Consider the following 15,492-nt stretch of genomic DNA (forward strand, 5'->3'; position numbering starts at 1 on the left):
GTGTAAAATTTTACTGTAAAACACATTAAGAAGAGAAATTACAAATTAGATAAGGAAGGACATTCCAAGAATGTTGTGTGAAGTCTCTTCTCCTTGAGAGATTGTCACTACTGACAATGTTCATTGTCATTTCACACACATCAGCTGCAATACTACAGCAGGACACCAATCCTTTGTTAGTCTATTAAGCCTCTGGCTACTTATCTCCCCTAATCATATGCCCCTTTGGCTGATCTGCAGAGCAGTGTGCAGCAGCAGCAGTGGCGGGCTGAAATAGAGGCCCAGGGCCTTCAACCATCTCAGCCAGCTGCCACCGCCCCAGGCCTCTACTGTACTGTACTTTAGCCCCAGCACAGCCACTGAAAAATGCCACTTCAAGCTGTTTAGATTTGGAGAGCCACTGGGAATCTGTTTTTCAAGCTTGTACAAGGAAATCCATCAACCTCCTAAGAAATAATAATGCTACATTGCATTTTTCAGATTTACCTTTAAGCATACATATGAGCAGTATCAAAGTATAGTTTCCTTTAATGAGAAGTGAGATGATTAGAAATTCATTTTTGTATGTATGAATAGCTATCCAGATTTGTAATGGTAATTTGCAGTTTAACAATTATTCTAAATTCTTCCAGTTCATAAAGTTCCTGTTTCAAGTGTTATGTCTGACATGCTTGTAGTCTATTAATGAATGGAATATATAATAATAAGAGCATTTTACAGATGAAGTATCTACTAAAACATACTTTGATTAGATAAAGAAAATACCCTTCAGCTCTGCCCAGCACTGAGAAATATCACTATTTTCTTCATCATAGGGACTATTCTGAGGCTTAAAGGAGCAGTCTTGAGAATGGCTTTTCTGGACACAACAGGATCATTAGTTCCACCCGCACAGGAACCCTGGAGAGAACACAATGTTCCTGAAGACAAGGATGAAAAGGATAAATTGAAAAAACGTCGGCCTGTCTCAGTATCTCCATCCTCTTCTCAGGAAATGATTGAAAACCAATATGCAGTGATATGCTCCGAAAAGCAAGCAAAAGTTATATCACTGCCCTCACAGAACTGTACTTATAAGCAAAATATAACAGAGACTTCGTTTGTCCTTCGCGGAGATATAGTGGCACTCAGTAACAGTATCTGTCTTGCTTGTTTCTGTGCCAATGGACATATAATGACTTTTAGGTAAGGTGTTAACTGCTAAAAGGAGAAAGTGTATCTGTTTCCTTGGAAATAAAATACGAAATAAAAATATGAAGGGACGATTAATATAGTTACATAGATATCTAAATCAGTCCCTAGATGGGACTGATTTCCTAAAATCTGTTTTACTTCAGATTCATTTTTTTTTTTATGTTGCCTTAAAACTTAAAATTTTACTTTGTTTCCCTTTCTTGTGCCTGCAGACGAAGAGATGCCTTAGTCTTTCATTCTGGTTAATTTGATAATCGAATTGTAGTCCATTTGCTTGGCTGATATAGTTTGAATTTTTTAAAATAACATAATATTTTTGCATTTTTCCTTTTGCTGTCTTCATTTTGAGGAGAGGGTTCTTTGATTTTTATCTGAGCTACTTAAAATTAAAGTTAAAAACTGTGCCTTGACATGGCTACTTATCCTTTTCTTACCTACTTTTAATAGTTCAATAACATACATAAGTCTTTAGTATAAATCTCAAAATACAACATCAGATATTTCCTCTCTTTTTCCCTTAATATCTACTATCTTCTATTAGGCTCATATAGTTATTACATCTTTGTTAAATTTTCTTATCTACGTTTTAAGCAAAGTATAGAATCTAGATTTTTTTTTCAGCAATTGGAGTTTATAACTGTCTTGCTTTGCATTTCCACATGATGTACAGAGTGAGACAAAACTTCAGCAAAAACCTAGTTGAGACCCCAGGCCTAAAATAATTCCTCAAGGCATCTACAAAGCTCAGTGCTCACCCAAATAAGCATTCTGTGTATCTGCTAACTAGATGTGTCCAGAAACTCACAAGCAAAAACATCGGAATAGTGCTTCTTTTCCATTGTTCCCCACTAAGAGTGTTATTTATGATTCAGGAAGTAATAGGTTATAATAATAATTGTTTTACTTCTATACACCCTTTTAAAAGCATTTAAATTGATGATCATCAACTCGTTGGAGGATAGAAAATGCTATTGTTTAACTATACATTACGTTAAAAACTATTTTAATTCGTTTGAAATATCTTGTCTTTATCCTGAAATCTGAAAGAAAGGTTAAAATATTTTTCTCCACATTTCATATACCAAATAATTATTTTACCCATCTCTATAATGCTGCTTATCAAAAGCTTTGTTGTTCTTCCTCATGGGGAAGATGTTTTGATATTATGACTTCAGCAGTAATATGTATTTTAAAAGAACGTAGGGAAGAATGGCAGAGTTAGCATCAGGGTTATGTTGTTGAACTTCTGCTTAATTTTTTTCACATCAGCGTATATTTGCAAACATATTTAAATTATATTTTATTGTGATTTAATATATTTATACATTTTGTAAACTGCTAAATGTCTACTGTCAGTCCTTCATAAATGTTTGGTTTATTTGTTCTAGTTTTCCGAATTAGAATGGTGTCTAATTGATTCCTTCTGCTGACAACTTTCTTTAGAATGTGTAGCAGAAATTCTCTCTGTAGGAACTCTCAGGAGCAGGGACTAGATTGCAATATATTTTTCAGTATTGCTAATATAAGTTAGAGGAGCTTTGTATTTCCAAGCAAGAATAAAATAATTTTCTTTGACATTTATGATAAAGTTGTTTGTGCTCTTCTATTGTTTCTCCTTAAAGCTTCTGTTAATATATTTTATTTTGGGGTCCCATCCTTGGAGGAATTAAAGGGTGTAGGTTATGAATTAGAGGCATCACATGGAAGTTTTCTGCAGTGATCAGAATTCCCCTGCCTCAAAAAAACCCCTAGGATTCTAATATTTGGTTATTTAGATAATCAATACTAAATAACTGAGAATTTCCAGTACAATTATTAAAATGGAATTTGGGAGTATATGCATACTGATCGGCGAGAATTAATGTACTATAAATATAAATATGTAATTCTTTGGACTTATATGAATATTTAAAGGAAAATGAGAACATAAAATGTATTATACTGTAAAGTTTTATTAAAGGAGACTAGAATAAGATACAGTGCTTTATTTTAACAAATTTTAATTCTGTTTCTTTCAAGTTTGCCAAGTTTAAGGCCGCTATTGGACGTATATTACTTACCACTTACCAACATGAGGATAGCCAGAACATTTTGCTTCACCAACAATGGGCAGGCATTGTATCTTGTCTCACCTACAGAAATCCAGAGAATTACTTATAGCCAAGAAACATGTGAAAACCTGCAGGTAATTTTTAAATGTATTGTTATTGAAAAGCATTTATTGAAGAACGTGCTATTTATCTACAAACTATAGATGTAGAGTGTATATTTTCTTTTCCATCCCAGCATATATCTCTTTAAGGCAGAAGTCCCCAACCTTTTGGGCACCAGGGACCGGTTACGTGGAGAGAGGTTTTCCGCAGACCGGAGGGGGCGTGGTTTTGTGTGCTGTCTGCATCCTGTGGATGGGGCTTTCCTTGTTTGTGCGGAGTGGTTGCTGGCATGCCGCAATCTGGTACTGGTCCATGGACTGGGGGTTGGGGACCCCTGCTTTAAGGTGCAGTTATTTTACATGCATCTTAAAGTTTCAGTTAATGTAATCAATGAATGGATCCAAGTGTAACATTATACTGGATATTTTTTTCCTTCAGAAGAAAGTAATCAAATCCTGTTACCTACACTCTATAATAGTTGGGGCTGAGCACAAGTTGAAACTATTATTCTCAAACTATGGACTCTGAGCAGATTGAGGGGTTGCCAATTGGTGGCAGATTTGCCCATGCAAAGATGGTCTCTGAACATTTGGCCCAGCATGACCAAGTTCTTGCAAAGCTCCTGCTTTGGGTGTGGAAACTTGATGGCCAAGGAATGTTGGCACATTCTTCAACCAGTTTAGTACAATGGAGTTGAAAGCTGCACTGCTCTTTTGTGAGGAATGACTGGTTGGCTAGTACATATCAATGAGGTGAGAAAGGAAGTATCTTCATCTTTTTCCACTTCGCAAAATGTAGATATATAAAGTGTGCAATCTGACACACCTGAAGAAATGTACACCTTGGATATGGGCATGCTGGCATTGTACTGCAAAGCAAAGGTAACTTTTTAGCAGAGTGGAAGGCATGTGCAATGCTGTGCACATCTCCAAAATTAGAAATTGGGAAGCAGGAGGATAGGAAAAAATATATATAAAGCCTTATAGCATTTGTTTGCTTATTTATTTATTAAATTTATTTGCCATCTATTTCGTTTTTTACGACCACAATTGAGTCCAAAATTTCTGTTGTTAAGCGAGACATTTGTTAAGTCACTTTTGCCCCGTTTTATGACCTTTCTTGTCGCAGTTGTTAAGTGAATCACCGCAATTGTTAAATTAGTAACAAAGTTGTTAAGTGAATCTGGCTTCCCCGTTGACTTTGCTTGTTGGAAGGCCACAAAAATGATCACATGACCATGGGATAGTGCAAGCATCATAAATATGAACAACCTATTGCCAAGCATCTGAATTTTGATCATGTGATCAGAGGGATGCTGCAATGGTCATAAGTGTGAAAAATAACAATGGCACTGAGGTTTATATACCACTTCACAGTGCTTTAAAGCGGTTTACAGAGTCAGCCTATTGCCCCCAACAATCTGGGTCTTCATTTTACTGACCTCAAAAGGGTGGAAGGCTGAGTCAACCTTGAGCTAGTCAGGATTGAACTCCTAGCAGTCAGCAGTGAGTTAACCTGCAAAGATGCATTCTAACCACTGTGCTACCATGGCTGTAAGTCACTTTTTTCATTCCGTTGTAACTTCGAATGGTCACTAAATGAACTATTGTAAGTTGAGGACAAGCTCAGTGTACTAGGTGTTCAGGGCTGCATGCAATCCGTGGGCCACAGGTTGGATATGCCTGCCTTATGGGAAGGAGTGTAGTATTTCTAGGATGAATGGGAAGGTGGGTTTGCTTAGGAAAAAAAAACAGAGGTGGTGAGGAAGTCTGATCTGCAGAGTCCTCAAAAGTCTGCCTTTTCCTTGATCCTTCCCTATTCATGATCATAGGAACAAATGGTGCATGAAGGACTTTGCTATCTTTGCAGATATAAAATGCATCAAGATCACTTTGGTGGAAGCAATTAATATAAATTGCACAAGGGGCAGAGAATTGTGTGTGATGGTTCCTTGCAGCCAGTGAGCACTCTTCCTTCTTGGGCACCAAAGGGCCTTCTACTTGCATTGGAAGAGACTCACTTTAGATTTTATGTAATATTTTTGCATTTCACAGCCTCCAACTTTGTGGAGCAGTACAAAGATTTGGGCACAGAACTTGTGTCCCTCCAAGTGATGCTCCTTGTAGCGATCTAGCTGTTGCTTTGTGTGCACAAGTCATTGCCTGTGACAATAATCACGCAAAGGCAGACTCTGGGCTAATATGCTGTCAGAACTTACTCCTTTTTCTGCATGAATAAGCCAGTTTGTCAGGAAAAGCAGAACCAAGTTTTGCCAGTGTCTTAAATTTGTACACAAACCACCAGGGTTGCACTGAAAAAAAAAAGCAGTCTCTTATTAAAAAAACATTTGGCTCATATAATCCGAGCTGGATTATTGCAGAACCTGGTCCTACTCTTCCTGTACAAATCAGCAAAAGGACCAAATTTTAGCATATTTAATATACTGTAAATGTAGAAACGTGTGAAGATTGAGACCGTAAAATCGGGAGACATAGCGACAGGATACATAGCATTCCTTCTGCTTTTAATAAAATCCAAGAAGAATTGTCTGACGAGCTTTAAAATGGTTTTTCATTTAAAGGAAATGTTGGGTGAGCTCTTCACACCTGTAGAAACACCAGAAGCACCAAACAGAGGGTTCTTCAAAGGTCTCTTTGGAGGTGGCGCACAATCACTTGACAGGGAAGAACTCTGTAAGTTGATTTTGTCATTTTTTAAAACAAACTTTCATATGAGGGGAATAGAAAATTAAACACAATTTATCAGTCCAATATAAACTGGGCACTAACTAACAAAATGAAATTCAATGGTGAAAAAAGCAAGGTTCTACATTTAGGCAAGAAAAAACAAATGTACAGGTATAGTATAGGGGGGTACCTTGCTCAATAGCAGTAACTGTGAGAGGGACCTCGGAGTCCTAGTGGACAATCACCTAAATATGAGCCAGCAGTGTGCTGCAGCTGCCAAAAAGGCCAACACAGTGCTAGGCTGCATTAACAGAGGGATAGAATCAAGATCACGTGAAGTATTAATACTACTCTTCAATGCCTTGGTAAGGCCACACTTGGAATACTGCATCCAGTTTTGGTCACCACGATGTAAAAAAGATGTTGAGACTCTAGAAAGAGTACAGAGAAGAGCAACAAAGATGATTAGGGGACTGGAGGCTAAAACATATAAGGAACGGTTGCTAGAATTGGGTATGTCTAGTTTAACGAAGAGAAGGACAAGGGGGGACATGATAGCAGTATTCCAATATCTCAGGGGCTGCCATAAAGAAGAGGGAATTAAGCTATTTTCCAAAGCACCTGAAGGCAGGACAAGAAGCAACGGGTGGAAACTAATCAAGGAGAGAAGCAACCTAGAACTAAGGAGAAACTTCCTGACAGTGAGAACAATTAATCAGTGGAACAGCCTGCCTCCAGAAGCAGTAAATGCTCCAACACTGGAAGTTTTTAAGAAGAGACTGGACAGCCATTTGTCCGAAATGGTGTAGGGTTTCCTGCCTGAGCAGGGGGTTGGACTAGATGACCTCCAAGGTCCCTTCCAACTTTACTACTATTATCATTAAAGTATGGAAAGAAGTTGAAATAATAGAAACTACTGAAATGTACTGCTTATTTCCTCATAAGTTGCTTCATTTATAAAAGAATAGATTTTTTTTTTGCAAAATTCTCATCTATTTAATGTAGAATTCATAGAGTTGCATTAATACTTAAAGGTGTCTGTAATTAAAAAATGGGATAGAGTCTGACAGAAAGCCGAAAAAAGGGCATTTCTAGTTTCCATGGGATGTAAAATGCACTAAAGTCCAACTATAGATAAGGAGCAAGTATCCTGTAATCATTTCTCCTAGATTAGATACAGATAAATGGATTTATATCTTCTCCTACAGATTAATACTTATTAATATATTTTCCATTTTATGCGATAACCAGAATTCAGAGTTTGTTACCTGTAAAAAATAACATTAAAAGAAACAAATGCAAGATTTTAAATAGGTACTCATAAAACAGAAATTAATATTTCCGCAAGTATTTACCTGTTAGAAAAATATTGGATTTTTTTTTCTGAATATAAATGCAAAATATTTATTAGACTCCAGCAAGTGAAAGCAGTTCAAGAGACCGAAAAAAATCAAAGTCTTACAAATAGAGATTTACAAAGTTTAGAAAAGATTATACTAGAATTGGAGGCATTCAAATGCATTAATTTACTTATATTTAAGAAAAGTACTAAAAATTACTATGTGAGTCAGAACTATCCACTTTTATCATATGTATTCAATAAGACTGACTTTTTTAAATCTTCCAACACACATAGTATTAAAATATAATAATAGTGATCTATCTTTTATTGGTAATAAAGTACTGTATATTCTACTACTTCATAGTCTCCTGGGAATATAAAAGCTGTATATTAATGTGGAGATAAGTAAAACAACAAAATGGCAAACCATTAGTGATTTTACTGAGTACTTTTCAGTTTCTGACTCATCGAGACAAAGACTAAGGTGATTGAAATAATACCCTTCATTGTTACAACTTCTCCTCTCCCCTCCCCTCCTTTCCTTTTCTTTCCTTCTCTTTTGTTTTACATTTAGAAACAGTGCAGCAACATAAGGTAAAACAGTGTTTTTCAAATTTAGCCATTTTAAGATGTGTGACTGTTGCATCTTAAATTCATCAAGTGAAGAACATGATATAAAACATAAAGAACTGTTGAGGAGCCAAATCAATCTACACAACTAATAACCACATCACAGGATTTAACTAGCACTCCAATCCCCATGCCTGGAACACAACCAGGGTCTTAAGAACTTTCTGAAAAGTCAGCAAGTCAAAGCCAATCTAATTTGGGAGAGGGTGCTCCAAAGGGCAAACTGAGCAACAGAAAAGGCTTACTTTGTGGTTTACCACTTCATTATAAATTGGATAAGGAACATACAGTTCGTAGGTATATTAACTTCCTCTAAGTAATTTCAAATGACATTTTAAAAATAATGTATATAGTTAAATAGGAATAAGATATTGACTATATTGCTGTTAGAATTATTGAATAATTTTCAACATGTTATTTTCATTTGGTTTTATTGTAAAGTATATTGTTTCATCTCTCCCAATAATTCTGCCTATGAGTAGTAAGTTCTCCTCTGAAAGGAATGCAAACATAATTTGTTTTTTTCTTGATTTGGTCAGTTGGTGAATCTGTTGCTGGAAAGGCATCGAGAAGCCTTGCCCAGCATATACCAGGTCCTGGTGGTATTGAAGGAGTCAAAGGAGCAGCATCAGGAATAGTTTGTGAGCTGGCACGAGCCAGAATAGCATTGGATGAAAGAGGACAAAAATTGGGAGAGCTGGAAGAGCGAACAACAGCCATGTTAGCTAGTGCTGATTCTTTCTCAAAGCATGCACATGAGGTAAGTCCTTGTCAGATATCAGTTGCCTTTTTTACAAGAAGGCCAGTTCTTTTGAATGATTCTTTCCAGTTTGAATAGAGCAGTATAAAAGTTATCACTGTGGATATTCTGGGAAAGGAATGTGAATATATTCCCATTATGTTAGCAGTTATGATCAGATGGCCTTTCCTGATCATCTTCTTGAAATTAATTGGTTGTTATATTGTTACAAGCAAAGAATAAGAAAATGAACTCATGCAATTTATATTTGTGGGGTTCATTTTCTATACCCCTTTAACTATTATTTATTCACTCATTAATAATGTCAATAATGGATACTTTGTAGTTTTTAAAATAAACGGTATTATATATACTCTCTGATGCATTATTATATTCTGTCCCTTTGTTTTGCTTTTAGATGATGTTGAAATGCAAGGATAAAAAATGGTACCAGTTCTGACAACACATTCTCAAATGCATCTCTATAACTTTACCTTGAAGAAAAATCTTTTCATTAACTTCTGCAGGACCAGCAAAGTTGGAAGGGTGTCAGCCAATGGGTACAGATGTTTCCTAGCACAAATTATGCACTGGTTTACCTCAGTCGTACAGCTTTAACTGAGGATCATTGTATTTAAAACTGACACCCACATCGTGAGGGTGTGTTTGCGCAACTGCGCATGTATGTGTGTTATCTGGGCTGACTGGGAACTTGAAAACAGAATTGATGGCAAAGAGAACACATGGACAAAAATAGAAAATTTGGAATCAAAAGAGCAGGGGCAATGCAGGATCTATCCTGTGTTAATATTTCATATGCCAAAAGTTTTGTGCTATTGTTGTTGCTGCCAGTGTTTCATCCTCCTTCAGGGAGCTGCAATAAATCAGGGGTCCAAGAGATAGAATAAAGTTCATTTTATGGGACTATTAGTAACTGATCTACACCTTTCCTCCTTAAAAGCACATTCATAAAGCTATCTGAAAATGACTTATTCTGCTACCATTTCTCTGATCTGATAAACTGGAAATACACAAGTTCCATCTTGAATCTACACATAGTTCACATGCAGTCACATAGTCTCTTCTTGGACCCCTGATCTACTAGTATTGTCTTTGCATCTTTATATTGTTGCTGCATTGGGACTTCATAATAAACCATGGCATGCTTTTGCTTCAGTTTTTGTTTAACTATAGCTTTGTTCATACTCAACAAGATTACTTTGATTGCCTGTGACTTACTGATCTGAAATAAGCCATCTTCATAACTCACTTTGAAGCTAGCTTGTTTCAATAAACTTTAGGTGAGATTTATCACAGATGACCATATAGGATTAAACTGCTGCTAATCAGATGTGAAAGTTTCCAATTTTGTAGGGCCATATCAGAGAAGCAGAAGAAAGGAACATGTAAGCTCAAGGCTTGCTGTAGCTCATTTCTCTTATAATAATCCATGGTTTTTGTGATGTCCACATGCAGCCAGCATCAAGTAAAAAAATAAGATAATAAGTTATTTTGCATCATAAAAACACAAGTGATTGACCTGCACATCATGCTAAAAGTTTTCATTTGTGTTATGGCTGTCTAATGTGAAAAGTAAAAATATCTCTTGCAATGATACATATTTGTCATCTTTCAACCAGTTATATATATATTTTTTATTTTCCTGCTAATATAGCTGGATCAATTTATAATTTTTTTACATGGTTACAAATTTAATTCATGCTGTACAACTTACTTTGTGTGTTTAACAGAATGTATTTGTGTAAGAATTTAAATATCAGGTATGTAGCTAGCTTACATGCCCAATCAGGTAAACTTGTCTTCAGTTCAGTGTTGAACTCTTAAGATACAACTTCACAATTTATCAATTGCATTGTACTAAAATATATTCAGGAAAAAAACCATTTAATTTGAAAATAGTTTCTAAGTCAAACCCATCAGCAAAGAAATTGGTTCCTTAATCTGAGTATGCTTACTTGGAAACAAGTCTTTTAATTTGAAAGGAATTTTCTTCCATGTAAGTGCCCTTTGATTCACTGCATAGATTACACAATAAAGTTAAAGTCAGAGTGGATTGTTTTCAAAGCACTCAATATTTTACCACTTTAGGAACTGGTAGATTCTTATGTAGATTTGTATGAGAGGAGGGATTTAAGATGTGCCAAATTGAAGCAGTATATTTTTAGCTAATAAAGGCTGCACCAAAGCCATATTATAAAATATAATTTATTTTAAAATATTTAGAAAAATACATAATTAAAAAATGTTTGTCATGTTGGAAATCAGAAATAGTGACTAATTTGTGATCATTTGCAAAAAGCCTTAATTAGTTTAGTCTTTATTTAAGCAAGTGCCAGTATATGGCCATTCAGAGGCTTGAGTTTTATTTTTCTAAACACTTGCCCAAACTCTGCAAATGTTGAATGAATTATTTGATATGCATGTCTGACGTTTAAGCCAAAAGAAAATTTCCTGGTGTTGGTTAAGCGATGGTTTGGCTCAAAATATTATTTGGATATGCATTTATCTGTAATATGGTTCAGTTCAGGTTAAAAGTTACTGACTGGCATTGTTTAATGAAGTCTTTCAAATAAATTAGACCTACTTCTGAAAGAATATGATTTAAGACACCTTTCATTTAATAAAGCTAAGCCCTTACAGTCTGGTTACAACATTGGGTGGGTAGGAGTGCAAACTTCAGGAAAGTTGAAATCTGTTTCTCTCTTGGGGTTGCTAATGTATTTTGCTAGCGTATTTAAAGCATTAGATTATTACCTCTCTTCAGCGCAGTTTTGGGTAAGGATGCTATGAAATTCACTTAATGTAGAAGAGAAGAGAGAAGAAAATTTCAATATTCCTGCAAAAATGGGATACCATGGACATTTGATTCAGCAAATGGTTTTTGCCACCAAGATTTGAGCCAGATCTAAAACTGCTTGCTTACTTATTTTACTTGTATGACATTTAATTATAGTACAATTGTGGGGTATTTAGGGGTGTAAAATAAATTACTTGAGTTTATAAGAATATGTTGAATAAGATCCATAAGCCAAATTTTTAAAAGATATGTGATATAGGCATAAAATGTTAACAACTTATTTATTATTGTAGCTTCCCTATGCATTAGTAATTTCACTTGTCAGTTGCTAATTTTTGTTGTACAAATAGTATGATCTATCTAAAATTGTTAAGTTTTGTTGATTTAAGCACATGCTAAAACAATGTCCTATTGGTTTCTTGGCTCTTACCTTGGCTTGATTGTGTCTTACAGTCAGAAGCATAAACCTCAGTACACTTAACTGAAACTTGATTTCCTTTAAGGAAAAATGTTTTATAGCTACAAATAAGCATAATAGTAATTCTTTCAGTTGTAAAAGATGGAAAAGAGAATGCTATAATGAATCAAGAATTAATGATGTCAGCTTTCTTACATGCTGGAAATGCTCCACTCATTCAGAATTCTCATTACCTTATTCTGAGGTGATTTCTATTATGCATTTCTGAACAAGTATTTGATAGATGACAAGCTTCATGAAGGAGACACCAACAAACACCTTCTAAAATGTGTTTATGCATTTTATACCATGAATGAAATAATTTAACTAGAAAATATTTTCAGAAAATAGACTTTGGCAAATATGCCATGTTACCGGTTCTGTTTATTTAATGCCATTTGTCAATTCTCGTAGAAGTAACATACAGTTGTATGACAGTTTGCTTTATACATAATTTATTTGCTATAGTATTGGGGACATAACCATTATCTTGTTCATTTGTATTTCATCTGGACAAATAGTCAGAATAAGGCTGCATACATTTTACAGATTTGGAATGAATATTAGAAATGTTTGGTGGTTATGTCATATTGTGGTAGACATCCAAGATGCTCTCTTTATTGCATGGCCAGTAATCATAAATTATGAGCTTTATACCCAAACTATATAAAGAGCACCAAGTTGTATACTCCTAGCATGCACGTTCATTTTGGAGGCCTTCCACAACTCTATCAAATTGATTTGGGATATTTCTCATAGTACTGCGCTGAGCCATCTTATATTTTGAATATTGTTGTGAACTTGAGGAACTTTTTTAGACTTGATGAAATTTCCTGAAAGGTTAGTGGTGGTTTATTAGTGACAAATCCCTATTCGCCAATCCGTTTGTGCATTGTTTAAAACAAAAACAAAAAGTACTTTCTTTCTAGAAAGAGTAGGTTGCTTATGTAGACATTCAGACATGACAAGGAATACAAATGATTGCATTAAAGAACCTTACTATAAATTTTGTTGGCGAACCTATGGCACGCGTGCCACAAGTGGCACTCAGAGCCCTCTCTGTGGGCACGCACACAGTTACCCCAGTTCTAGGCCTTCAGCTGAGTTTTATAAAACCCTTTCGCTTTAGACCTCTGCCACTGTGTGCAAAAAAAGGGGGTTCAATCAATCAATCAATTTCAACTTCTTGCGGGGGAAAAAAGATCTCACAAAGTTGGTATTGATTGATTGAACTTTTTAGTCCCATCCAGTCTGCCGTTACCACCACAGCCACGCCCACCCAATGGGCCACACCCACCCAATGGGCCACGCCCACCCGGCACCTGACGATACATAAGTGGGTTTTGGGTTGCAGTTTGGGCACTCAGTCTCTAAAAGGTTCGCCATCACTGACATAAACAATCTGTTTCTTATTATTTTTAGTGGTGTTGAAATAACAGTTAATAGTATCTACAAACCTATTTAAAAGATACTGTGGACAGAATTAAAAAATGGTGGGGAATGTGTAAGAAATTAATGTGGAGATGTGTTACATTGTAAGGGCACATGAACACCTTGATAATAAGACCTGATAATAAGACCTAAAAAATTAGCAAAATGGGAAAGCATGTTTTCATTCACAAAATATGTCCATATTTGCCCAGCACATTTTGTTTGGAAAAGCCAAAACAAAATGCATTGGCTAGTGAGAGAAATATATTTCACATAACTATGTATACCTTTTCAAAGTCAGTGGAAGGAAATGTAGTGTTTTTTATGAGGAAAATGTGTAGTTCAGAACTTTTTAGAAATAGATATAGTGGTTAAAATAAAGAATAAAAAATGCGCCAGCATTGTTTCTTTACTTATCACAACTGTGCAATTATTAAACCACTGATACTGTGTCAGGGGCTCATTCCACAACAGCCAGGACAGTTTGGTAGCTTTGTAGAAAAATAAGCATCTATATGTAGTCAAGGAAAACTGCTGCTGCTTGTCTTTCATGTAATATTAACAAGTTTAATTTTAATAAACTGAAGACACAATTCTTCAGTTAAAAACTGCCAAACTGTAACTCCTGAATGTTTATGTAAATATTATTTCAAGCAAGTCTGAAAGTGTGATTCCCTTATAAGAGTGAAGTGAGTTTCCTGATTTGTATCAATAACCTTGGTATGATTTAATTTACATTTGTTGCTTGAGGTATTTTCTTCATGTGACATCTCTATATTACAAAGCTATAGCCAAAGATAATTTTGATGCAGTGAATTCTTTCTTTTTTTCTTTCTATAGCACTGATCTTATCTGAACTATAAACTTGAATTTTTTTCCCTGCACTTTAAGTATTGCAAGCTTGAGTATTTCATCCTTTTCCATCTATAAATTTTAAATTCTATGTAGATAATACCATTTAGAAAATTAATTTCAGAAAACATCCTGTCCATACTCAGAATTCTATATTTTCTCACGTATCAACAAGTTCCTTGTGGACAGGAGCTTCCAAGCTGGTGAAGGAAGGAGGTCTTCAGGACTAAAGACTACACGTATGGACTTGTTTCCTTCATTGATGAGTAGACACTCAAAAGTGCAGGAGCTAACTGTATATTGAAACTCCAAAGGATTAGAAAAAAGTAACTGTAAAATAATAATTTTAAAAGCTATAAAACACAGCAACAACTGAAACACTTTCAGATTTGTTTAATGGTCACCTCTAAAGCTGCAGTGTTGTCTAAAATAAAATGTGCTTTGGTTTTATGTTAAAAAGAGAATTAAGCACAGGCTAAATTGGAGTCGTGATAATCTTTTTATATAATGTCATAAGATATAGTTGGCTATCAAGTCTGAGGATATTTCTTTTAATTAAAATTATGTTAAGTTTGTCAAAGAAAACATATAAGAAGCATACAAAAGTTAATTCAGCCTATAGGGAAAATGTCATGTAGAGATGACAATAAGCATACCCATAAAAACCTCTGGCCTAAAGCAACATTATAACGCTACCTAAGAAAATTGCTTTATGAGAAGGATGTTTAAACATATACATAAACCAAACGTAACATCATATCGAAAAGCAGCTTGTTGATGTATATCCATTAGAAGCCTTTTTTTCCCATGAGTGTACTAAAACTGAATTCCGTTCTATTTTATTTTAGTCAGCTACAGTCTTTTGTATTTTGAAATATTGTTTTCTCCGTATTTTGTATTTGTTGGTATTTATCTTCAAAATGGTTTTTTTAATGGATATTGCTGTAATTGGTGAACCATCCCATTTTGTTAGTGCCCTGATGCATAGAAATGGAAATATGACTCCACTAGTTGTGGTGTACCTAGTGACTGAAAACTACTCATTGCTTGCCTTTGTTTATTGTGCAAATTCCCGACTGCGCTTGTTCCCATAGTCTAGATACTTGTCTGTACAGTATTGTGAATTTATTTTTTCTTGTGAATGTTAGTGATGTTACTACCAAAAATAAAGATCCTGTTAAATGAATTT

At 35.1% G+C, this 15,492-nt stretch overlaps 1 protein-coding gene across 4 annotated transcripts in view; it reads left to right on the forward strand.

The window, feature by feature from the left end:
• The window catches only part of STXBP5 (syntaxin binding protein 5), a 110,039-nt gene extending 98,676 nt beyond the window's left edge, over positions 1-11,363 (forward strand). For all 4 annotated transcript variants that reach the window (XM_039346869.1, XM_039346870.1, XM_039346871.1 and 1 more), the window contains 5 exons: positions 816-1,185; positions 3,214-3,379; positions 5,929-6,040; positions 8,546-8,766; positions 9,164-11,363. In XM_039346869.1, the coding sequence (XP_039202803.1) occupies positions 816-1,185; positions 3,214-3,379; positions 5,929-6,040; positions 8,546-8,766; positions 9,164-9,205 (911 nt within the window). In that variant the 3' untranslated portion in view covers positions 9,206-11,363. The remainder of the gene's footprint in view (positions 1-815; positions 1,186-3,213; positions 3,380-5,928; positions 6,041-8,545; positions 8,767-9,163) is intronic.
• The last annotated feature ends 4,129 nt before the right edge of the window (positions 11,364-15,492 follow it).

Source organism: Crotalus tigris, unplaced genomic scaffold (genome assembly GCF_016545835.1).
Source record: "Crotalus tigris isolate CLP2741 ecotype Arizona unplaced genomic scaffold, ASM1654583v1 scf7180000018030.5226217, whole genome shotgun sequence".
NCBI classification, from domain to species: Eukaryota; Metazoa; Chordata; class Lepidosauria; order Squamata; family Viperidae; genus Crotalus; species Crotalus tigris.